At 27.0% G+C, this 25,764-nt stretch overlaps 2 protein-coding genes across 3 annotated transcripts; both read right to left on the reverse strand.

Annotated features, from left to right (window-relative positions):
• Positions 1-7,077: 7,077 nt before the first annotated feature.
• On the reverse strand, positions 7,078-7,810 carry LOC140919001 (uncharacterized). The gene is made up of 2 exons (XM_073364256.1): positions 7,503-7,810; positions 7,078-7,234 (listed from the first exon to the last, which is right to left on the reverse strand). The coding sequence occupies exons 1-2, from the start codon at positions 7,808-7,810 to the stop codon at positions 7,078-7,080; spliced, it is 465 nt and encodes a 154-aa protein (XP_073220357.1).
• A 5,327-nt stretch (positions 7,811-13,137) lies between these two features.
• Positions 13,138-23,292, reverse strand: LOC101494098 (ABC transporter G family member 36). 2 transcript variants are annotated; one of them, XM_004486722.3, is made up of 22 exons: positions 23,134-23,292; positions 22,260-22,639; positions 21,071-21,280; positions 20,547-20,631; positions 20,293-20,452; positions 20,069-20,145; positions 19,945-19,998; positions 19,754-19,844; positions 19,374-19,675; positions 18,458-19,056; positions 17,785-17,945; positions 17,579-17,685; positions 17,321-17,474; positions 16,995-17,212; positions 16,568-16,900; positions 16,124-16,414; positions 15,939-16,022; positions 15,510-15,643; positions 15,019-15,246; positions 14,748-14,919; positions 13,954-14,208; positions 13,138-13,590 (listed from the first exon to the last, which is right to left on the reverse strand). In XM_004486722.3, exons 2-22 carry the CDS (start codon positions 22,610-22,612, stop codon positions 13,318-13,320), a joined length of 4,341 nt encoding a protein of 1,446 aa, XP_004486779.1. In that variant the 5' UTR covers positions 22,613-22,639; positions 23,134-23,292; the 3' UTR covers positions 13,138-13,317. The 2 variants fall into 2 exon arrangements, with proteins under 2 accessions (XP_004486779.1, XP_004486780.1); XM_004486723.4 differs by having other exon boundaries at positions 22,260-22,634; positions 23,134-23,287.
• Positions 23,293-25,764: the final 2,472 nt, after the last annotated feature.

The raw sequence follows: 25,764 nt of genomic DNA on the forward strand, positions 1-25,764 counted from the left end.
TATTTTGAAATTATACTTTTTGTTATGATTTTAGTTATAGAAATAGTTTATTTAATTATTTGGATCAAAGTTAAATAGATAAATATATCAAAATTATTAAATTAATCAACTCTAAGATATATATTATACTAATATTTATATAGATAAATTAAAAATAAGATATTGATCAAAATATTAATAGTATGATATATCTATATATATTGTTAAAATATTATAAATATACAATAAAAAATTGTGTAACTGTACAAAAATAATTGAATATCAAGGTCATGAGTTTTGGCACAAGCCTTGCTACCATTGTTTTGGAGATGTATTAGTTTACCTATTGATTTTGTGTACGTGACATTCTCATAATTAGGGGTAGATTATAATTTAGGTCAACCTATCAACGTGATGATCTAAATAAATTTGATCTATATTTTAATCGAATTCCGAAAACTCTCATATTCAACTCATTTAAAAAAAAAATTGTTTTTTTAATGTAGTTTAAGACTTTTTTATGTTAATTTAGAAATGTTTCAATATAGTAAGTGTTAAAGTTTTTTAAAACTGGAGAATGTAATATATGTGTTGGAATTTTCATGATATTGAATGGCGTTTAATTAGAGTTATATCTACGACAATGTTTTTCAAAAATTATATCTAATGACGTGACCCAAATTAACATGTGTTAGTAATTGTATTAGGTTGGTTTGAATTTGACAAAATAAAAAATGGTGGTTAATTTTTTCTCCTTGAATCATTCAATGTTTCCAAAAGCTCCAAAAAAAAAAAAAAATACATTTGTACGAGGTTATTCTGAAAGTATATTTTATATATATTTAGATTTGTCAATCTAAATACAATTTGGTGACTTTTGAGAATATTTGAGACAGAAGAGAGAGAATAAATCATCAACAAACAAAGTATGGATTTTTTTTTATCCAATTCAAATCAACAAATTTTGATTAAGCTTGTAACATAGTCAATTAAAATTAGTCCAACTTGACCCATAAACACCTGCAACACATTACCACGATGTAATATTCTTCTCTTATTTTGAATAACACACCATAAACACTCCCAAGTGAAATTTAATGTTTGAACTTGAAACCAACCAATTCAAGTCTTTTAATTTATTCATCTTTCTTCACCATAACTTTAATTTCTAACCATTTATGTGCTGATACACAACTTAATTGTTATGTACGTAAGTGCCACCGGACACCACCGTTAATATAAAACCACATATTTACACTCATATCTAATAAAAATATATAATTGTATTATATCTTCATTCTTTTGTAGTTATATTTTACATTTAATGAAGTTAGTTCAAAATAGATCATTTTTAATCATAAAAAAAATGGAGAATTTTAATTGACCTAACTATAAAATATTTAAACTAACAAAATACGTTTATTAAAATTTTGTAATTTGTAAACAAATAATTGAATTCAAGTAGTTAATCATCTTTAATTTCATGAGAAAATTCAGTCTAAATAAAAATATAAAGTAACTAAAGTTTCTTTTATTCCATTAAGAAATTATATTAAATTTTGATTTTAAAATGTGTTTTGATTTTAAAATGTGTTTTTGAATGTAATTATTTTTGTACATTAAAGATTTTAAATAAAATATTTCAACAATATTAATTCTTTTGCTTTTTTGACTGGATTAGGTATTGTCATTTGACACCGGTTTAGACAACCTTTTGCGTAACAACGTAATGTTATTGGATCCATTTATTTAAAACTTTTAAAATATTATTTTAATTTCATATTTTTAAAAATAATTTTTATAGAAATTTATTTAAAAATAGTAGAAGTTATTTTACATTCATTTGTTACCGATTAAAAATATAATTTTAATATTCAATAATTTAAATATTTATTATTAGAGATTTTAACACAATAATAATTAATTTTTTTAAAAAAATATCTACTTCAAAAATTATTTTTATGAAGTACTTTTCAAAATAAATTTTTATTTTAATTAATTTTTTAATTTGAAACTTTATTTTTAATTTTTCTTAAATGTTATTACAAAAAAAAAATACCATAATTTTTATAAAAAAAAATCTTAAACAAACATAGAGGAGACGTCTTTATTTGTTTTCTCCTACATCATAATATCTATTAATTTTAATTTGTGGAGCACATTACTATCTATATCTATACATAAAGAGAATATATAATATTAATATTGCTTTTTCTTCTAATTTTACCATTTATTTAAATAATTTTATTTAGAATTGAAAGAGATATTTCAATATTTAGCTAAATAACTATTTTTTTAAAAAATATTTATGTTTTTATATAAAAGAATATCCAATTTTGGTATAACATTTTTTTCTTTCTAATTGATCATTTAATTTATTTTATTTACAAATTTATCCTTTCTTACTAATTAAATAACTATATTTTTTAAATAATCATATAAAGTTTTATTATTTTTATCAAAGAATAATAGAGTTGTTATGTTTTTGTTGGAGTTATCTACGAAGACACCAGCTTATTAGAGTTTCGTTTTTGTGGTAAATTATAATTGTTCTCAAAGCTAATAAGTTGAGGAAGTGATGAATGAAAAAAAATAAATAAAGAGGAAACGACATTATAATTAATTTGAGAAATGTGGGAAGACAAACCAAAGCACATATATACTGTATCTGATTTTACGGCGTATATTTGGACATATATACATGGAATGTTTTCTATGACCATCACATGCGTTGTAAAATAAAACTCTTCATTGCCAAAATATTTCTTTGTTTTCACCGCTAAACATCTTCAATTTTATTTATTTTCAAGTCAAGGAATATACAAACTTTGGTATATATGTGGTAATTTGAGACTATATTCGTATTCTTGGCTTTTTTTAGCTTTAGTGTGAGATATTCGTATTCTTGCCTTTTTTTGTATAAAATATATAGTATATAATATTGCCCCTGTAAATTGATTTTTCTAAATCCTCGACTGTATTTTAAAATATATACCTCAACATTTACAAAGTATACTTACTCTCTATAGGTGTCTCCATATTTTAAAATTGTTTTCTATTTTCATTTTCTTTTAAATGGTTCTATTTTATTTTCATTTTTAACACTATAAAAACATATTTTCTATATATGTGTGACTAAGCAAACAATAACTAATTTATTTCTCACATATTGTATATTTAATTATTCACAAATAAAACTATTCAATTATAGTGGAGGCAACATTTAATTTTAATAAAAAATTTAATCACTAATAATAAAATAAAAAAAGTATGTGTTGTGGGAGGGGCAATCTCTACCGGAGCTTTGTGATACATATGATGACATCTAATGTTCCTAATTTTTTTTTAATAAAAATAATTTATAAAATAGTTACAAAAAATAGTAATTAGAAAAATATATTATATATTTTAATTTAAATTTTCATTGTAAGTGTTTTGAATTTTGTCTATAAATATAGAAATCAAATAAATGGTCTAATAACCTAAAAAAAATTGAAATTTTAAAAAATTGAAATGAATTATATTAATTTTTTTTCCATGTTCGAGTTTAATTTGAATCGAATCAAATAAACTTAATATTTATTGATCTGAATATGATTTTACTTCATTTAGATATGTGTTGTATTTAATTTTTTTTAATCATTTACATATTATTTTTCTCATTGTACTTAAAAAAATGTTTACGTAATTATTTTAATAGTATAAAAAATATAATTTTTTAAAAATATAATTTTTTAAAAATATAATTTTATATTTTTAAAATAATTATCTTAGTTTTTATTAATGTTAACTTGATTGAACATAAGGGAATAACTAAATCAATGTACTATTCATCACTTTTGGTTTAATTTTGTGAAAAAATTGTAAACACTCAATCAAACTAATTTTCTTTTTATTATATTTTTTTCTCTCTCTAAATATACGAACAAAATCAATATATTATATAAATAACTCCGTCTCTCTTAAATACATACCAATTTTCAGTCAAATTCGTTTACTTCTTGCTGTTGAGTTTGCAAAAAGATTTGCGTGCTTGTATTGCAAATTTACAACCTAAAATTCTAAAATACAATAGAGTATTATATTTAATTTATCAATTAAATTTTAAAAAATTCAACGTCAAAAAGTATTTGTTCAAACTCCTAATTTTTCACGATAAATGGTTTATTTAAAAACTAATTTATTTTAAAATAAATAATTCTTTTAATTTTTATTAAATATTAATTATTTCTTTATATCACTTTTAATTTAATATTTTTTACTTTACATTAATAATAGTATTAAATACACCAATAATTTATAAGAATAATTTAATATTTTATACATTTTTAATCTATATAAATTTGTCAAATAGATTTAATTAAGCAAAGCAAGTTGAAGGCTGAGAAAATGAGGTGCGCTTAATTACATGGTACTAATGTATACAAAATGAAGGAGTTGCATTGGGTAGGTGGGATAATTGGCATGAGCATGTGGATAATATCAATGGAGTGGTTGAAAAGTAGGCCACCTTGTTTAAAGAGTACAATCCTAAATGTTGCCATGTCTCAATTCCGTTGGGCGATGCAATATATTGAACAATTAACTTCTCTTTCATCCATTAAGGTGACTATTGAATACATTGTCCTAGGTTTGATTAATTATTGGTTATGATAGGAAACTTGTTATGAAAATAAAAACAAATGTGTTAAGTATAAAAATTCACTCTTTAAAAATTTCAAAGATCGTTGAATACACAAAATTCTAAATTTTAAAGCTTTTGTTAGTAATTCTTTTAATTATCTTACTTCCTCCAAAATCATTTATAATAGAAAATTCATATTTTTGTTTTTATATGTAAATAAAATAATAAAATAATTACACACAACTGTAAATTATCGAATTCGAACTCAGAACACAATATTTATACTAATAATATTAAAATTTATCGATCGAATTAAGTCTTACGAATAAAAAATATATATTTTATGCTTGATAAAATTGATAAGGAAGGATATTTAACTTTTTTATTTCATATAAAAAATAAATACAATTATTAACTTACTTCTAGCTATCACGATAATTTCCCACAATATTAGTGTAAATTTTAATGAACGGATCAAATATAGTGAGAAATTTTAATTGACGGTATATTAAAACTTACGTATTATTTATCTTTATTTATGAACTCATTTGATATTTTTACACGTCATTCTCTTATTATTAAAATATAAATAAAAATTAACCACAGAAAGTTGAAGTAATGATTCAACATTTAAATCAGAAATACATTTTTTTTACACATTTTTTTTAATATATTTTAAGACACAATATTATACATTAAAAAAAGGTAGTAGTATAATTAATGTGTAACATAACTTTCATCTCCTAATACAAATTATTAGTAGTGAAGAGATATATTTATAAATAAAAAAATCAATTACCAATGTGCCTACAACTACCGTTGAAGTTTATATTTAGTGATAATATTTTAAAAGAAAATTATAATTAGGAATAGCGATAATATATTTGTAGTGCAACTTTTCTTAATGGATTCATTAGCTAGTTGAGTAATAGATGACCACAACATATGAAGTATATAAGGACTATATTTATTATCATTATCATTTTATTTGTGTTTTATATTCTCTTTATCACAATAGTTCACTTTAAAAGTCTATTATCTTTTTATTATTAAATTAATTAAAATCAATAAATTAAAATAAAATGATATTTTCACAAAGTACACAACGTTGAGTATTTTTATTGCTTAATTTGTTCAATTCATAAACAATATCTTATTTAATATCAAATATAAAAAAAAAATATAATCAAATAAAATTGATGTAATTGATTTAAAATTTAAATTAAATATGTCATTATTTTTTATATTATTTTTGTATATTTGAGATGGGAGAAATTATTTTCATATAAAAGTACATGAAGTCATTAAGCATTTTGGCCCAGAATGAAGAAAATGATCGAAAATGTTGGTCTTTAATAGAGGGTAGAGATAAACCTAAAAAATGTTGTTATTTAATTAGAGGGTAGAGATAAACCACGTTCAGGTCGCAGCGTCCTGGAAAATAACGTCACTTTTGGTGGGCCATTAGCTTACAAGTGCGCACTACACGCTTTCACTTATTCAATGCACCCACCATCCTATTCAATGCACCCCCCATCCTTTTCTGAATCGGTAATTATACATCTCCCTCGGTCCTTTTATAAGCGCCTCCAATCACTGTTATTTATACATATTAAAAAAATAATTATATTATTAATGTGTATATTTTATATATAATTTGTATTACTAAATTATTAGTATTAATTGAAAAAGTATAATAAATATATTTATTAATTTGTATAAAGACTAATATTTAGAGAATTATTTTGTCTATCTACAATATAAGGGTGTTTCTCCTAATAAACAACACTGTAAATAAACAACTATGTTGTAGAACATAAACATTGTAAATAAACAATTATATGTAACTTTGTACTCTCTCTAGTCGTGTATATATAAGAAGTTTGTACTAAATATAACTCTATATTAAATGATCTTAGAAAATGTATAATCCACTTATATGAAATATAATTATTTTTATTAAACATGAAATACGAGAAAAACAAGTTAAATAAGCGATTTATACATTTTAAAACGTGTGACTTTTTTTTATATATATAATTGTTTATAGTAATAATTAATTGGTTTTGTGTGCTGAATTTTGAACATTATTTATTCAGATGAATACATGTATTTGAGAATATAAAGCTTGAAATAAAAATGGTATATGTTGTCCCTAAATTTATATGGGTATACATATGCTACTATATTCATAACTTTCTCCCTATATATTATTTTGAGCAAATTTTTGTCCCATTAGAAGTTGAGATGTCCAAATCTGGAGTGCCAAAACTATTTCTCATCAATTGGGCTTGCTGCCTTCAAACATTGAATTTCTGCAGCTTGTATGTTGATAACAAAGGTTCGGTCTTTGAAAGAGGACACTTGAGTATCATCTTCTTCTACCCATTATACATCTCTAAGGCATCATCCTTCATAATCACCTCAAATCCTTTATGAATCAATTGTCCTATGCTCAACAAATTGCTCTTCATTCATGGCACGTACAACACATTTTCAATCACCATTGTTTTACCATTTCTCCTCTTAATCACCATGTTTCCAACTCCCTTAGCTTCCAAGATTATGTCATCAACAAACCTGATCTTGCTCATTCTTGATGTATCAATATCGACCAACCATTTCCTCTGTCTTGTCATGTGATTAGAACAACCAGTATCAAAAAATCAGACTTGGGACAAAGAATGTTCTTCGTTTGTAGTAGTCATCAACAAGACTTTGTTTGAGTCATAATCTTCTTGAGCAACACAAGTTTCATCTTCTTCTTTCTTCTTTTGTTTTCCTCATTTTCCAGCCCAACATTCATCAACAAAATGCTCAAACTTCTCACAATTATAACATTGCACCTTCTTCTTATCAAAGTTTCTTGATTTTCCTTTTGATTTGCCACTTGCATTGCCCCCCTTTTGATGCAGATTCAAACTTATCATCAGGTTTCTTGAATTTATTCTTCTTCCATTTCTTCTTCTGGTCTCCTTTCTTGTAGGTTTGTGCTCCCAATGCCTGATCCCTAGATTTACTTCCACTCATTTCATCCATTCTTAACTCTCGTGCTTCTAAAGTGGCATGTAATTCTTCAAGACTTAATGTGGAAATGTCTTTAGATTCTTCTATGGCACGCATAATATAGTCAAACCTGGGATGCAAAGATCTCAATATATTTTCACATAATTTCTGCTCAGTAAGCTTCTCCCCACATCCAACCATCTGATTTGTGATACTCCTCAATCTTGAAATCAGATATGAAACCTTCTCCTACTCCTCCATCTGCAACAATTTGAATTGTCTCTGTAGGGTCTGTAACTTCACTTTTTTGACTTTGATTCCTCCAGAATAATACTTCTTAAGGATGTCTCATGCTTCTTTTGCACTTCTTGCATAAGAAATTTTGTCAAAATTGGTTGTGTCAAGGCATTAATGAAGAATGAACGTGGCCTGGCAATCTTTCTTCTTGTTTTCTTTAAAATTCGACCTCTGCTCCTCTGTTGGATTGACTCCCAACTCTTCAAAATCATTTTCTATGATTTCTAACACTTATTGAAATCCAAACAGTGCACGAGTTTGCACTCTCCATCTATCCCAATCTTTTCCATCAAAATGTGGAATATGGGTTGGAAAATTTTCATTGTTTGCACTTGAACTCATCCTCACTTCACTCGTGTTTGAATCCTCACATTTCTTTGGTGCTCATCACTCTGGGATCGATACCTTGCTTCAGATACCAATTGTTAGTGTTTTAAGTTGTTTGGAATACAAGAATGATGGAAAACTATTGAAATATAATGAATGGAGTTAATCTTTATTGCAATGGCTATGCTATTTATACATGGCTTTGATCACATTCATTGTAACTAACTTCTAACTAACTAATCAAGTAGTTAACTAGTTAGTAATTACATACAATCAATGTTTTACTTAAATTACAAACTTTCTAATACCAAAAACGTTTTTGTTTTTATTCTGATCAATATAGTTTTTCCAATAACATTGTTAGTTTCAAACAAAATTCACAAATATGATGATGCTTCCCTAAAAGTTTGATGTAAAGTGGTTGATCTATGTCACAATTTCTACATGGCATTCTGTCTTCTGTTTATTTGGATGGGAATAGAGTGCAAGGATGGAAAATGTTCCCTATTCCATTGCACAATCTAAATGAAGTTTCAAATTTCAATCCCATCACGCAGGCTGCATATTTTTGCAGAATTATCAACTTCCAATAAAAGGTTGATGAATAAGTCTGGTATGTGACAAAATACATAGTATGCTGAGTCATCACTTCATTGGATTTTACACTGATCATGTTAATATGTGATCAAAGTGTTTCTTCAGTAGAAAATACTTCAAAAGAACCTGTTTTTTATTCTGGACGCTTCTTAATTGATAAATCAAGTATGGTCAAGGACACGTTTTTGTCATTCAAGAATTGAGAAAAAGGCATTATGTTTGTTAATAAATTCAATCTCGGAAGATATTGGCCGGTAAAACAATATTTTAATCCTCATCTTCAATGAATCATTTGTACGATTTTGATAGCTTTCTATATATCCTACATGCAAGTGACAATTTGATCGAATCTGTGTACAAAAATCACATATTAGTACTACCACCAAAAATTGCTTTTTCTGGTTAATAAAAAATACCTAAAATATTATTTACATATCTCACATCTTATATCAAAACAACTAGACATACTACTATTAATATTATTAAAATCACATGATTGAGGTGAAAATATAACAAATTGAATATTTTTGATTTAAAATATAAACATAAATAGGTCAAATAATATAGAAATTTGACCAAATACATTAAATTTTTTTGATTTATTTTTATTAACATAGAGTAGTACTATACACAAGTGCTTATAATAATATGCTAATAAATTAGTATGTTAATACTAATTGATTCAATCATACTACGAGAAAATGATAATATAATATTATACTGATATATTAGTATACAAAAAATGCTAAATGCTACGAAGAAAAACAAAAACAGCAAGAAGTTGTATTTTTCATTTTTAATTGATTTATCCACTACTTTGATGTATCATTAGTTTTCATAACTTTAAATTGTATTTTTCGTGATTTGTTCGTGAAAAATCATATTGTATTAAATTCAAGCATTTTTACTACCACACATTTAATGTATATCGACGGTAAAATAAATTAGTCGTGATTTATTGCTGATTGGTAATCAATTTATTTCGCGAATATTTCATTCTTGCTAGGCTTCTTACTGTTATCAAGCATTAAACAATTTCATATTTCCATTGAGTTTTAGATTTCCACCATTATTGATATAAATATGGCAATTTGTTTTATGTCGGTTATGGACATATTTTATTTTATAACTTTATTCTATTTAGTGTGTCATTGATTCTATTGTTCAATAAAAAAGACCCTACATATTGTATATTGTGTTAGCCTTAACACCATTATACATTTAGTTGGTAAATTTTCAGCACAATGGCCCCAAAATACAATGGAATTGACGAAGTTAACTTGCAAAAGGATGATTGGTGCTTTAGCCTATCTCGTTGTTTCCTCATTATCTTTCTCGATGTAAATGGTACTAATGGATTACAATGTGAGTGTATATATTGATATTACATTCATTTTTCTTCTTATCATAAGTGTAAGATAGTTTCTAACTTATACATCTATATTTTGTTATAGGGATATAAATTACATGCAACACTTTTATGTGTTATTCCTAATGACTTTGCCTTAAAAACTTCGAGTGACAATTACATTGTTAACTTCACTATTGATACTAGAATCAAACCAATAGATTAGGATATGATAACATATAATTTCAATCACTTATCAAATTTCTTATGCAGTTCGTTCAAATTTGAAGTCATGGTTGGTGAGTATAATTATTATTTTTCAATTCTTTTCCATAAAAATATCACGATTTTTGACATAATTATTAAATCTATTTATATTTTTTTTACCAATCAGATGTGGTGAAAATGTTAATCTTTGTTGAAGTCATCAATTTGTTGTAGCACCTTCTTATTGATAACATCTATTTGTTGATACTTGACTTGTTGATCTTATTAACGTTGGTGACAAAGAACATGGAATCCCGAAACATCATGCAAATATACTTGCCAAATAACTCGTCATGAGTTGACTATATTTCAACCTTTCCCCATTCTAAACAACGATTCAGATTTTCAGCTTAGCATCTGAAGCTAGTGGGAGTTGAAGTTTGCAGTTTTCATTTTAAGCTTGTAAGAGGTCGGAGAGTTTTCAGTTTTGATATTTTTTTTTTTTTTTAAAGTTAGTAAGAGTTTTTTGGTTAGTAACGTAAATCAAACATGAAATATTCATTACTTAAGGAAGAATACAACAACTCAAAACAAAAAAGCAAAAATACAAACAAAGCAAATCAAGGAGTATAACAAACATTCAACTTGTGTGGTAATTATTTATAAACTCATTTTTGTAATATTTTTATAGTTTTGTTTAGTGTTATACTTTTTATTTGAATTTTATTTATCATAAATAAGTATTTTAGTTTTTTTTTAAGTCTTACTAAATTCTTTTAGTGTTATAATATTTGTCGTTTTCTTCTTTTATTTAAATTATGGATTAAGTAACATCAACCACTTTTAAAATCACAGAGAGTCGTTTCAATTTTTAATTTATCATTATCATCTTTAATAAAATGAATATTCATGTTATATAAAATCAATGTGGTTAAAAAGATTGGTCGAAATGTTACATTTTGTCAAGCTTAGTTTTAAGACGTCTGAATTGCGACAATTTGACGATCCTAAGCTCTAATTAATAATTATCATTTAATAAAATAACACCGATTGAGATGCAATATCTTGTGAGTGATAACTTAAGACATCTGAGTTGTGACAACTTGGTAATATTAAACTTTCTTAACCAAATCCAAATAAATAACTAAACATTCTCATCAAAATCAGACTCAAGGTTTTCTTTTCTTTCATTAAGTCAACAATTTATTTCTATACAATCATTTTATTGTAACCAAATGCAATTTCTTTAAAAAACAATCAACACATCCGCATTTTCTACCTAAGAATTACTTCGTTTTGATTTATCTATCGCACCGAAAGATAAGTAAAAGCAAAATCACACTCTTCTGAAGTACAATAACAAATACTCAAAAGTTAAACTTGAGACATTTTATTTATTTTAAAAGCAATCCGGTTATCCTTTATCAAAATAATTCCTTATGAATTTTCCTGAATCTCAATCTTCCAAAGATCTTTTGATCATTTTTCTCTAAATTCTCAAATTTCTATTAAGTACTGCTATTATACTATAGTACTTTTAAGGGGATTGAGAAGCAGGAGAGAATAAAAAACATACGTACTCTATTGAAGTGTATCATCCATCATATTACATGCATCGGGAAATTCCGATCCCAATTAATTAAAATGTGTTTTTTTTACAACATCTCCACAATTAAAATGTGTTTTTTTTACAACATCTCCACAATTAAAATGTGTGTCTGAAAAATGGATGGAGATTAATTGCTAAAGAAGGATGCATTAGGTATACGTAGCTAGGCTTTTCATCGTGTGGTTTTGATGAGAAATTAAGATGGTCCTCCTTTTCGTATGGGAGTTTCCAAAGTAAGAGTAAGCAGCTAGCTAGCATTAACATAAAAGGGTCCCTCCCTAATTATTCTTTTTCCAACTTTCTTGCCATAAATCTAAATGATTCCATTAAGCATAAATAAAGCAATGTATTGTGCTTTTAATACTAGTAACGCTTATTTATGTATTTCATTTGTCATTAAATATATAATTCATTTTATTAAAATACAAGAATTACAAATTTTGGTAATATTATTAATTTTTTAGTTATAATTTATTGATAATTGATATTATTTATATAAATTTATTTTTAAAAAAGAGAATTACTTAATGTATTTACTATAATATTTATTGTTGATTGAAAATAAAATATAGATTAACTAAGACTACATTAATAAGGAAATAATTAATTTAGTAAAAAATTCAAAGTAAATCTTATAAAAAAAGATAAATAATTTTCTCAAGAAATCTTATACTCCTTGAGATCACATATATAAACATAAAAAACTGTTTTCACAGTAATTAAAAATTGGACTGTTTCTTGTAGTAGTTCAAAAATTAAAAATTGAAATAAACGAGGGATTATTATTATTATCAAAATATCTTTTAACATAACAAATTTCCACTTAAAATTAAATAAAAATTATGGATGTTTTAAAAAATATAATTATATTTTTTAACACATAAAAATAATCAAATGCAGTTAACTATTATTTTTAATATATGCGCTATTAATAAGTTTTGCATATAATTGTGTCAGTGGGCAGTACCAATTTCATCATCTTTTAATAGATGACGTTTTTATCTTTTTTATTTTTGATATACAAATTTTAGTAAGTTAGATTATGTTATTTTTTGGGATAGAATCTAAGACTTTTTTATTAACTAATTAATATAACTAATATTGTATCTAATAATTTCTTCTATGTAAGGAAGAAAACAAGTATAAAAACTAAATGATGAACATGACATACATAAATGTACCAAATGGCACTCAAAACTTTATAACAAAGTTTCTATCATCAAGTATGAATAGATATTGTCCTTAGCTAATAGCTATATATACACATACATATAAGACACTTTCATTGGTAAAACTCTCAACATTTGACTTTTTTTCTTCTCTTTATCTAGTTTGGAAGTTCAGTGCTTTGATGCAGAAGGCAAATACAAAGGCAAAAAATACAGCGAAAGCAATCAAAACAGCAGCAACTGTCCCCATGAAATCATTTTTGAAACCATAATGTTCTTCAATATACTTATTGATTGGAATTTCATGAGACTCTCCAGGCACATTTATGCCTTTTGTCACATCTCTATATTGTGACACAATTAATCCATACACTGTCCATGCCATTGGACAAATCCAATAATACCAAACCCACCATTTAGGAATTTTCTGAAATTGATGTCAACAAAAATAACAGGAGTAAATTTCTCTGTGTTATACATTATATAAAAGTTATTCTGACATTTTATAATTCAAATATTATGTTTTACATTTTTTTTAAAGTAAAAGTTATTTTGTGTTTGTTTATCTAAGTAAAAAATATTTTTTTCTTCATAAATCCTCTTTTAAAAATGATATTTATGAGTAACAACTCAAAATAACTTCTTATTTAAACTATTTTTAAGATTTTTTTAAATATGTAACAAACCCATCAAAATTTGGAAAAAAGATTATTTATAAAAATGAATTATTTTCTAAAAAAACTGTAACAAACAAGCCTCTTTTTTTATAATGAAAAAAATTGGTACTTACTGGTCTTGGAATAAAGAAACCAGAAAAGAGATTGAAGAGTCCATAGAATGCTGCCCCAAAGATTGATGCTACTTGGTGATTTGGTGTTATGGAAACTGTCATCATCCCATAATACGTGAAGTACAAGAAGGAGAAGAAGCTCACAAAGAAGAACCAAAGTACCTTCTCTACTTTCCATTCAAAGCCCACCATAGAATACACTATGAATGAGAAACATATAGTTTCAAAAAACACATACGGTATTTCACAAACAACCTGCATATGAATTATGAAACTACTATGTCAACTTAATAAACAACATGTACCAAATTTATATTATCTTTCTAACTTATGAGAACTTCTCATAAAATATATATGAGTATTTGGTTCATGACTTGTAAAAAAACTCTTATACATTAATAGGTGCTTAGTCTTATAGAGAGATTAGGTCTATGTAGCACCAATCTATCTGATCGAAGACATGTTTGATATCCGGTATATCCATAGTCTGACACACATATAATTACATTCAACTCATTCATTTTCTCAAATTATTATCGATATCAACGTGTCAGTATCAAAGTTTTGTCCGGTATCTATATCTATGTCAATGTCAGTGCTTCATAGGATTGGATAAAGAAGTTTTAAAAAAATTAAGGTGCAAAAGATGAATTCAACTTATAGCATAAGTTATTATTTAAAAACTCAAAATTACTGCAAGATTATTTCAACTTTGATTTTCTAGTGAGAGTTTGTGAAAAATTAAACGATATCTTAAAAATGATGTAGTTTTCTTTGTAAGCTCATCCTCTAACCTGAGCAATAGCATAAGGTAAAGCAGAATACATTCCAGCAGCTCTTTCTCTATAGAAAACAGTTCTTTCAACGGATACTACAGGTTGAACAGTTTGGCAATTGTTGACACCAACAAAAAATACAGAACCATACAATGCTCCTATAATCATGTTCAAGTCAGCTGAGCTGTCCCTGTACAAACATGATAAAAAAATAGCTTAAATCAAACTAAAATACTACATGGTTGGAAAGTGGAATAAATTTCAGTTTTTATAAGAAAAAACTATAAACCTTTTCTTGCCAACTCTCCAAAATACTGTCCCCACCATGAGAGCTGCAGCCAAGGTGAAGAAAATTCTAACAAGATTGTAATCTGGACTCCTCCAATATGTCAACCACTGCTTCCATATACATGATTTAAATTGTCCCCAAGTGGATTGAGAAAACTGAGTGGTGAAGTATAGATCTTTTGCTCCAATAGGAGATGTACTTAACTCACTTACAAGAGCTTTGTTTCTCCTGCTTATAAGCATATATGTTAGATAAAACTAACAAATGTATAGAAACAGTGTAGCACCGACACTTTAGATTAAAGAAGTGTCTAATTTTTAAAATTTGTCAGTATTTGATACCGACACAATATTGACATATAATTACATTGAATTTCTATTATTTTTTAAATTATTGTCGGTTTAATGTGCTAGTGTTGTGTCGGGTGTCGGTGCTTTATAGCATGCAAATCCAATTGAAAACAAGGGTATTCTTGCTGTTTATAGACTTACTGATATAATGATGATGTTTTGTAGTATTCGGCAAAGTCCATTCCAAGCCTAACTTCAGATGCTGTAGAGCTTACCTCTAACATCCATGTAGCAGGGTTGTACTTATCCTTAATTTTTGAGACCCCTGGAATTTCCTGAGACCAAGGAATGAGATGTTGAATTTCTTCTTTTCATGAGCTTGATCAAAAGAATATAATCAATTTGAAGTGAATCAACATTTTAATCCTCGAAATTGTAAGGGTCGATCAATTCAGTCACTCAAATTTACGAAACAACGACTTAGTCCCTTAATTAAGTTGTCTAATAATTTTTAGTTAAGGGATTAATTTGCTATTTTGTAAATCTAAAAAATTAAATTGATCGACCTTTACAATTTCAACGACAAAAATGTTGGTTTATTCAATCAATTTGTTGTAAAATTTTAAAAACCTCAAAATATTCTATAATCTTGTGTGAATTTCTTCCCAATGGTCCTGAGTATATCACTTGCCCTCCTCTCTTCAACAAAAGCAACTGATGCACAAAACAATATTTTAAACTGCCATAAGTCCATAAGGCCATGAAGATAAAGTAGAAGCACATGCCACATGTAGATCACAAGTTTATTTTGGTACCTCATCAAAGGCTTCAAAGATATCAATACTAGGTTGATGAATTGTGCAGACAACTGTTCTTCCAGTGTCAACAGTGTTTCTCACTGTCCTCATAACAATTGCTGCTGCTCTTGCATCAAGACCTGAAGTAGGTTCGTCCATGAAAATGATTGAAGGATTAGCAACAAGCTCAACAGCTATTGTTAGCCTTTTTCTTTGTTCAGTTGACAACCCTGTAACACCTGGAAGTCCAACTATAGCATCTCTCAAATTATTCAGCTCTACCAAATCCATTACCTCATCCACAAATCTCTGCAAAAATAAAACAAATGACATGTAAGTTCAACTATTTAATGTATCATTATAATTTGGATCAATGTTTTAAGGCTACATTTTGACTGTACAACAAATGCGAAAGCAATTTAAAACCTTAACAAGGAGCCAAAAAAAATACTAAAAACTTACCATTTTTTCCTCCTTATTTACTTCCCTAGATAATCTAAGGAAAGCTGAGTAAATGACAGATTCTCTGACAGTAACTTGTGGTGAATGGATATCAGTTTGTTCACAGTATCCAGAAATTCTTGCAAAAGTTTCTTGATTCTTAGGGAAACCAGAGATTCTAAAATCTCCTTCAATGTAACCACCTGTTTTCCTTCCAGCTAAAACATCCATCAAAGTTGTCTTTCCAGCTCCACTAACTCCCATTAAAGCAGTTAGAACTCCAGGCCTAAAAGCACCAGTTACTTCCCTAAGCAATTGTAGCCTATCATTTGTTACTCCTTGCTCTTTCATTTCCTATCAAAGTTCAATTCACCTTCATAGATAAGATTTAATGATTCATATTGTAAAGTCATATGGAAAAGGCTATGTATGAGGATGAGGTTCTTACTGCTGGCATGTCCACATAGTAATTAACACAATCAAAAGACATTGCAAGTGGTCGAAAAGGAAGAACCATTCCTCTCTTTGGTGCAACTCCATTGGCTGATTCAAGTATTCGATCATCACTTCTTATTCCACTACTTTCATATTTACTTGTGTTATTTCCATCACCTTCCATTTTACTTGCTTTTTCTTCTGATATAATTGCTTGTTTCTTTCCAACAGCTAGTGAATCAAACAAAACAAGACAAATTAAAAGCTTTTATTGACACTAAAACAAAAAAGGAAATAAAGTAATGTACTTAACATTTTGAAAAGAATGCAAGTTCTTACGATTAAGGTACATTAGTGCAAAGGTGAAGAGAACATTGTATAGAATAGCGAAACACAGAAGTGCTGATGCACCAATCCAATACCATTGTTTATCATTAAAAACATCGAAGTTATTTAATGTGGCCACACCTAATGAAGTTGAACCATCTGAAGACTGCAAAACATGAAGAAAAAAATTCAAGATATATACTATAAGTTTCTTATGAACCTTTTAATCACATAATTTTTAACTGGTGTGAGTAATATTATACAACTCACCGGTTTACTCCATCTTGGAGCAAGCATTTCATTCACAGCAAAAGCATTGAAAGCATATGACAGTGGAGAAATCCAATAGCCCCACACCCACCAATTTGGAATGTCACCTGTTAATTAACATTAATTAGGCTTAATCATATTGGTGAGCATAACAAGTTACTTCATTACATACATTAATGCCTCAATTAAAGTTTTATGTGACTCACGTTTAGGAAGGATGAAGCCTCCAAGTAAGAAAACCAGAAGGAGCACGAGGGATCCACCAGTGTTGGAAATGATCATTGTCCTACAAACTCCAGATATCACCCTAAACATACCAGCTGCCATTTGTTGAACAAGAAACACCAACAACAAGTGCTTGAAGAACCTACAAGTTCAAATGAATTAGCCTCCAAATTGTTGTTAGTATATCAATACACCACTTAATATCAAGATAATGTATCTAATGTTTGGTATAAAAAAATGCTATCAAATTTTACTTAGTTTTATGAATATCAGTACATTACTGCTTCTGAAAATTTGTGGATATATTACTCATATTTTTCATAGAATTTTAGCAGTTAGTATATATGTTAGGGGAGGTAGAAATGTTAGTAGCCGGGATTAAACCCTAAGTTTCTGCATATAACTGCATATGGTCTTTGTTTTTTGTTCTAGTCTTTGCAAAAAAATATGTAAAACATTTCATTTTAATCCCTCCAATATGAGCTATATAAAGACTAAAATATAAATATTAAACACATATTACAAGGATCAATTTTAATACGACTAAATTTTGTAAAGACTAAAACAAAATTACAAATGAAAAAGCAAAATGTATTATATTTAGAAAGAAGAAAAAAAACAATTTTTTTTACAGAGAATGGTGATTGAAGTTACCTGCTAGCTTCAGGTGCAAATCCAATAGTGTAATATGTAATAAGAACCCAAACAATAGCCTCAAAAATGGAAATAGGTATCCTTAGAAAAAAATTGGGTAAGGTATAAGTCCAAGGAGGATGAAAAAGGTGATCTCTATGCTTATAAAACACAGGAAGCCTTGCAATTGTGAGTGGTAATTCAGAAAAACCATTAAACATATTCATGATCATAGTAAACAAAATAGCACCAATATAAACAGCAGCATCCTCCTCATTCCTTCTATGCATTTCACTTCTTAAGAACACTGTTGCTGATATAACAGCAATAATGCATATTTGAACTGTCTTGAATATATACACAAAAGAGTTTCTTTTAATCAAAAGCCATTCTTTGTCCCAACATGCTTTTAGAAGTCCCATTGTTGGAACTGTGTATTTCTTGAAAACAAGTGATGCTCTGTGTGATGTTGACTTGTCAAATGGTATAGATAATTCGTTTTGAAGCTGTGTTCCTATGTGGAATTCTTTGAATTTGTTTGCAAATTCGGTTACTGTTATGTAACGGTATTGTATGTCTCTGTTTGCCCAATATTGTTCTTGGTCTTTCCTTGAAGTAACCTGTATAAAATTGAATTATGCTATTTGTACAATAAATTATCTCAATACAAGCACTTCATGTAATCTAGTTCATCTTTTATTTTTAATTAGATATATCAATTTTCTAATACAATTTTTTTCTTATATTTCATTCTAGATAGAGTACAATATAATAATATATAAACATCTACTTTTTGTACACTCGAGCCACGTCTAATTAATCACGTACAAAAAGTGGTTAATTAAGTTAAGTAAATTAGTAATTTAAATCACGGCACAAAATGTGGTTTATTGATTTAAACTTTTGACTGAGGTTTGTTAAGATGGTATTATGATACCTCTTGCAAGAAATCTGCAGTTCCTTTTCTGTCAGGACATTTAAATCCACAGGATTGAAAGAATGGAAGGACATGGTGACGTGGACCCTGGTATACTATCTGACCCTCTGATATCAATACAATATCATCAAAAAGATCGAAAGTCTCAGGAGCAGGTTGAAGTAGAGACATGAAGATGGTTGCTTCAGTGAGGTGTACAATTTGTTGCAAACATTTCACTATCTGATATGTTGTGGAACTATCAAGCCCCGTTGATATCTCATCCATAAACAATGTTTTTGTGGGCCCAACAATCATCTCACCTAAAAAAAGCAATTTAAAAAAAAAAAAGTGTTGTAAAAATAAAAGGGGATTTTGAGTTTTGATTTGTTGTTAATTACCAGTTGTTACACGCTTCTTTTGACCACCAGAAATGCCTCTTCTCATTTCATCACCAACAATGGTATCTCTGCATATATCAAGCCCCAATATCTATTTCACACAAAAAAACAAAAAACAAAAATGTTTAATTATTTGTAACCTTTAAAGAAATGAATATTAATGTTGAGGAAGAGAAGTGATGATGACTTACTTTGAGAGTATAGTCAGTAATGAGACTACTTTCTGTTCCTTCCATTGCAGTAGCCTACAAATGTTGAATAACATAATTAGACATAATTATTTATTACATAACATAATTAGTAGATTATACATACCTTCATGAAAAGGTCAAGTTCTGCCTCTGGAAATATGCCTGCATTTTTTTCTCTTCGACCAAGCTCGGCCAATAGGTCTGCACTAACATTATTGTTATATTATATTGACTTTATTCACAAATTCATTCATACTTAGCAAATTGTTTTCTAACTAGTAAGTGAATATTTTTTAATGACTTAAATGTATTTCGTATGTTAATTTTGTATATGTTAAATTTAAATACCATATCGTGTCCCAACTCCTTGGCATCTAGCAGAGAAATCCAAAGTTTCTTTAACAGTCATTTCTCCAAGATGTACATCATTTTGGCTAATATAGGCTGAAGTCTTTCTAGGGACAAATTCGTTAAGCTTGTAACCGTTGTAACATATTTCTCCTTCTACCTGTTTCATTCATCAATATTAAACCAAAATATCACCTTTATATAGTTTATATGTCATTTTTAGATTTATTATAAGTTTGGACTTTTGAGTTTACTTTCAAATCGGGGTCCAATTTTCCAGCCAATGCTAGCAAAAGGGTCGTTTTCCCTGATGAAGGGGGACCTAGCAAAAGGGTCATCCTGAATACAAAACGCCAACATGTTATATAAACAAATAAAAATAATTAACTAATTAATCAATTTATAAAAAATGTTCAATATTTGACTAACAAAAAGTGTGACTTCTAGGTGATATGAGGTGTAACTAACAATATTTAACAATCAATAATACTCTTTAGAAATAATTTGATAGTTTACGATCCCTTTTTGTCTTTATATAAGATGATGATATAATTAATGTGAATTCAATATAAAACATTTTTTTTTCTTCTATTGAATTAGTATCATTTAAGTTGTTATCTCAGTTATAAAAATGAAAGATGATGATTAACGTTTACTTGTAAGAAATAACGTTGTGAGTGTTGAAATTTAAACATTTTTTTCAAATATTAATATATAGGAAAGGTGATGAATGTTAGAATTTCAAATAAATTTATTGATGAAAAGTAGAAGGTGGTACCTAGAAGGTTTAATAATGCCAGAGACATTTTGAAGAATAGTGAGATTTGTTCTCTTAGCAGTAGTAATACCAAAAACGCGTAGAGCAGATTCAAGCATGTTCAATGCAACGTTTGGTAAGGTTGGTAGAGCTCTGCTGCCAACATATGAATCAGCCTCAACACTCACATTTTTAAACGTCACCTCTACTGTTGGGAGTTTGATACCAACCCTGCAATAATACCAATTCTTTTATTTAATAAATATATATATAAACAACTGGATCATATTATATTTTGATTCAGTAGGAGTACTTTGTAAATTGCAATTTTAATATTAATATTCAAATATGCATGATATGGGGATGTGTTCCTTGCTAGCTAGTTTTACTATAAAGAGATTTGACTTTAACTTAAATACTTGATATTATACTACTATAATAAAACATTATAACACTAAACCAAGGATTAATTTTATAACCATTAAATTAAAATATAATTATGAAAAAATCTGAAATTGAATTTACTTGCACTATTAAATAAAAATGACATTCACGTTCTATTTATACCTATTTATACTTGTATGAGTGTCTATTAGAAGAACATTTAACGGATTTGATGTGTCTTTGAATATTTACAAAAAAAAAAACATATATATATAATAATTATTATTTTTAATTATGTAGAATTTTTTTCTCCTCTTTTAAACATAAAAAAAATATTAACACATAAATATAATGCATATCTCAAAATTTCTTTAAAATATTAATATATTAACACATAAATAAAATATATCACAATATATTAATAATTCTTTAAATTTACAAATGAATACAATTAAAATATTTATTTATTTTACCTTCTAGTGGGTGGTGGGTATCTTGATGTTTGTTTTCAAGAAATGACGAAGGTACGATTAATATAAAAAACAAATAGTCAATTCATTCATGTACATATTTCAATGCGAGAATTACAATAAATCATGGCAGCACAAACCAAAGTCAAATCCTTTATAGAAACTATCCTTCATTTTTTTATTGTTAGTAAACATGTAAATTAAAACAAAACAAAAATTACATGGAAAATAAGGCCATCCATATTGAGAAACATTAATTTTTGCTTAAATTCAAGAATTTGAGGAATGATATATATAAGGTAAGCAAGCAATAATTAAACACATATATAATTTGAGAAGTTGATATGAAAACTCACTTATCAATTCTGTTTCTGAACTTGAGCAAATGTTTTTCATTGTCTTCTTCAGCAACCTTAAATATTTTGTCTATAAATTGTTGTCTTTCATTGACATCTAACTTCCTAACATCGACTTCCCTATGTTGTACTCTGTTTGGATGAGCTTCATCTCCATAATATTCTTCAGCATAAGTTTGAAGGATACTTGTCCTTAGCCTATCATAAGTAGGTAACTTCTCTATTGCAGCCCATTTAAGAGCTTCTTCATCTTCATCAACATTAGAAGTTCTTCTAGAATACCTTCCACTACCAAACACTCCTTCCATTCTCCAACTTGACCTACTTATGCTTCTACTTAAATTGCCATCCATTTTCTTTGGTCTCTCCTTGATTCTTCTCTTGTGGATTTCACATATGAAAACAATATTGTATTATATAAGAATGTTAATTTCTAATCTTGGATATATAAAATAAAAAATTATGGTGATTTTTTTTACTCAATTTATGGTCAAAGTTTAGAAGTTAAGGACTAAGCGACTAATTAACAATATTTTATATTTCCTAAAAAAATATATTTCACATAGTGATTGATCAATTTTGATTTTATTATTTTATCAATGTTATTATTATAATAATACTTTCTAAAATATCTAGACAATCTTTGTGAAATAAATTGTTATTAATATTATTTCAATTAATTAATAAGTTAAATCTAAATAGTTTTACAATATTGTTCGGACAAAAATCTTAGATTATCAATTAAACTTAAACAAACTATATCTAAATAAAAGAAATTAAAGTACTAGCTAGTTTCTTATCCTAAATTTCTAATAAACAAAAAAATATAAATAGAACAAGAATATGCAAAGTGCAATTGTATAAATATGCTTACTTGATTGTCACGGGTTTAGGTTTTTGGATTAACAGAACAAAGTACCTACTGCAATTATTTCCCACTTCTTTTTGTTTCTTGTTTCACACTCACCAGAGTTTGGAAATGGGTTGAGTTTTCTTCTTCTTTGAAGAAAAGTTGATATTATATATACATAATTAGTATATTAGTATATAATGTATACGAAAATGACACATAAGTTAAGGGAGGGTTGGTAGAAAGAAAGAGAGGTAGCCAAGAGAAATATTGGTGTGGTACGTGGCTGGCAGCATTGTCGTAACCTTAATCCTTTATTCAAATTAAAAAATTTGATGATAACTAATTATTTTTCCCCTAAAAAAAACTACTTTTCAAAATAAAGTGGAACATCAATACTTATATTATATATAAATAAAAGAAAATAGAAGAAACCTGGTGGATAGTACGTTGTGTCATTAAATAGACAAAATTATAAGAAAATAGAAAAAGTTATTTCATATAATTTAGTAAAACTTGAAACAAACATTAGAATATAAATTTCTTTAGGTCACACGTTCAAAGAAAAAAGTTTATAATCTATGAAATAATAATTTTTGTATGGTATCTTTTGTAAAAAGGAAGCAACTTTTCAATGAGAGATAAGGAAACAGGGTTGTGGCAGAAAATGTCATTATTGATGATTGGACTGTGATCACCTTTTCATGAAAAGTCACATTACTATTTTCAAATTTATTAGTTAAATTAAATATGTCGTCTTTTAATTTAATTTTAATTAATATTTTAATTATTTATTTTTTTTAACTAATTTTAAATCAACTTATATTTTTATTTTTTATTTGATGTTGTTGGAGATTAAAATATAAAGTTATTTGACTATTTGAATTATAGATTTGATGAAATATGCATTATATTGAAGATGATTATTAATTTTATGAGTTTTGTTTGAAAAATTTGATAATTTTTTTTTTGAATTTTTGTAAAAAGAATAGAATAACACTGTTGATATTTTAAAACTTAAATTATCAAATTATCACTTAAAATTAAAATAAATCATCAAATTGTCACCTAAAATATCAAATTGTTGATATTGTTGACATTTTATGTTCATATTATTATATAATTATTATATTAGGTAAGATTTTAATATTTACAACTTCAATTTTTTTTTTTACTTCTTTTACATTTGTATTCCTTTAGTAAAGTTAGTCTTTGTAAAATTTCTTAAAAATCTTCTAGAAACTCCATTTAATTTGTTCTAATTTTAGGTTTTATAAATAAAAATAAATCTTAAATCAAAACAATATATGAGAATTTGTAAAAAAAAATAGTATAAAAAATACATAAAATAGGTGTATTCTCTTTAGAAGTGTTTCAAAGTTTATAATAATATTAATTATATTATTACTGGATATCTCCGAGTTTGTTTGAGATGATTTGTTTGAGAGGTAATAATAAGTGTATTTGTTTCAAGAAAAAATCAATTATTTGAAATCAAAAATAATTTTTTAAGGTTTAAAAAGTGTTTGTTTCAGGAAAATAAGACTTTTAAATGTTTTAATGCGAATAAGATTTTTAAATAAGCCTTCAGGCCAGACCAAACTTTTAAAAAGGTCAGACCATTCCGGAAAAAAAAAACCTATGATAGGTCGTAGGTCAGACTTAAGCCTAAAAAATTAATCATAGGTCAGACTCAGACCTTTTAAAATCTGGCCTTACCTAGCCTATTTTCACCCTTATTTGTCATTCAATCTTTCAATAACTCAAATTTTGTCACATAGAAATTGAAGACTGTGTGGTTGAATTAATATTTCTCTTACAAGAAAAATGTAGTTCCAATCATCTACAGGGTATGCAACACGTGTGCAGATAAGCTTGTTAACACTGATTTTTACATATAATGTTTTGCTTGGGATTTGCCGCCACAATTATTTAAAATAACTTTTATCGCAATCAATATGGTATTCCCTTTTACTGCTTTAGTTAGGCATGATGTCCGAATTATTATTGATCATATTCCTTTGGATTTTGAAAGTAAAGTTTTTAACGAGGCAATATTGTTGATACTTGTTTACTTGGATTTTGACTTAGTTTTCAAGACTTTATGTTTTTAATTAATAAATTTATTAGATGTTTTTATGATTCTAACATAATTGAGATGTCAATTCTAATGTATGATACTTTTACACTGATTTTTTATTAAATAAAAGTCCAACAAATAATTGGATTTTTTTAATTGTATAAAAATATGATTTTTTTTTCAAAAAAAATTGAATTTCCTGTTATCGAGAAAAGTGAATTGAGGAACAACATATATGCAAGTATTGATAAAGGGTACTTTTTAGTGTACATATCATATTTATATTTAGTGTACACCTATTTAACACTATTTTTCTTTTTAATATATACAAATAATTTTATTTCTCATTAAAAAAAAATTACCATCAACTATCACCAATAGTAGAACATCAATAGAGCACGAGAAATGCATATGTATCTATCTACAGAAGCAAGTCCAAAGCCCACATAAATAAATTATCGTAAACGACAACTACACTTCCATCCAAAGCAATCCTTCAAACATGGCAAGTATCTTTGGTATATTTGTTTAAGGGAGCCAAATGGAACACCTTCAATGAGCAACCAATGATAATT

This window comes from Cicer arietinum, chromosome 1 (assembly GCF_000331145.2).
Source record: "Cicer arietinum cultivar CDC Frontier isolate Library 1 chromosome 1, Cicar.CDCFrontier_v2.0, whole genome shotgun sequence".
In the NCBI taxonomy this organism is placed as follows: domain Eukaryota; kingdom Viridiplantae; phylum Streptophyta; class Magnoliopsida; order Fabales; family Fabaceae; genus Cicer; species Cicer arietinum.

Excerpts from the sequence above, each read along its gene's own strand:
- LOC140919001 (XM_073364256.1), bottom strand. The coding sequence starts at position 7,810 with ATGGTTGGATGTGGGGAGAAGCTTACTGAGCAGAAATTATGTGAAAAT. Across the intron at positions 7,235-7,502 it reads GAATCTGCATCAAAAGGGGG|ACAGAGGAAATGGTTGGTCG; the intron begins GCAATGCAAGTG and ends TCACATGACAAG.
- LOC101494098 (XM_004486722.3), bottom strand. The coding sequence starts at position 22,612 with ATGGATGGCAATTTAAGTAGAAGCATAAGTAGGTCAAGTTGGAGAATG. Across the intron at positions 19,999-20,068 it reads AACTTGACCTTTTCATGAAG|GCTACTGCAATGGAAGGAAC; the intron begins GTATGTATAATC and ends CAACATTTGTAG. Across the intron at positions 19,845-19,944 it reads TTACTGACTATACTCTCAAA|ATATTGGGGCTTGATATATG; the intron begins GTAAGTCATCAT and ends TGTGTGAAATAG.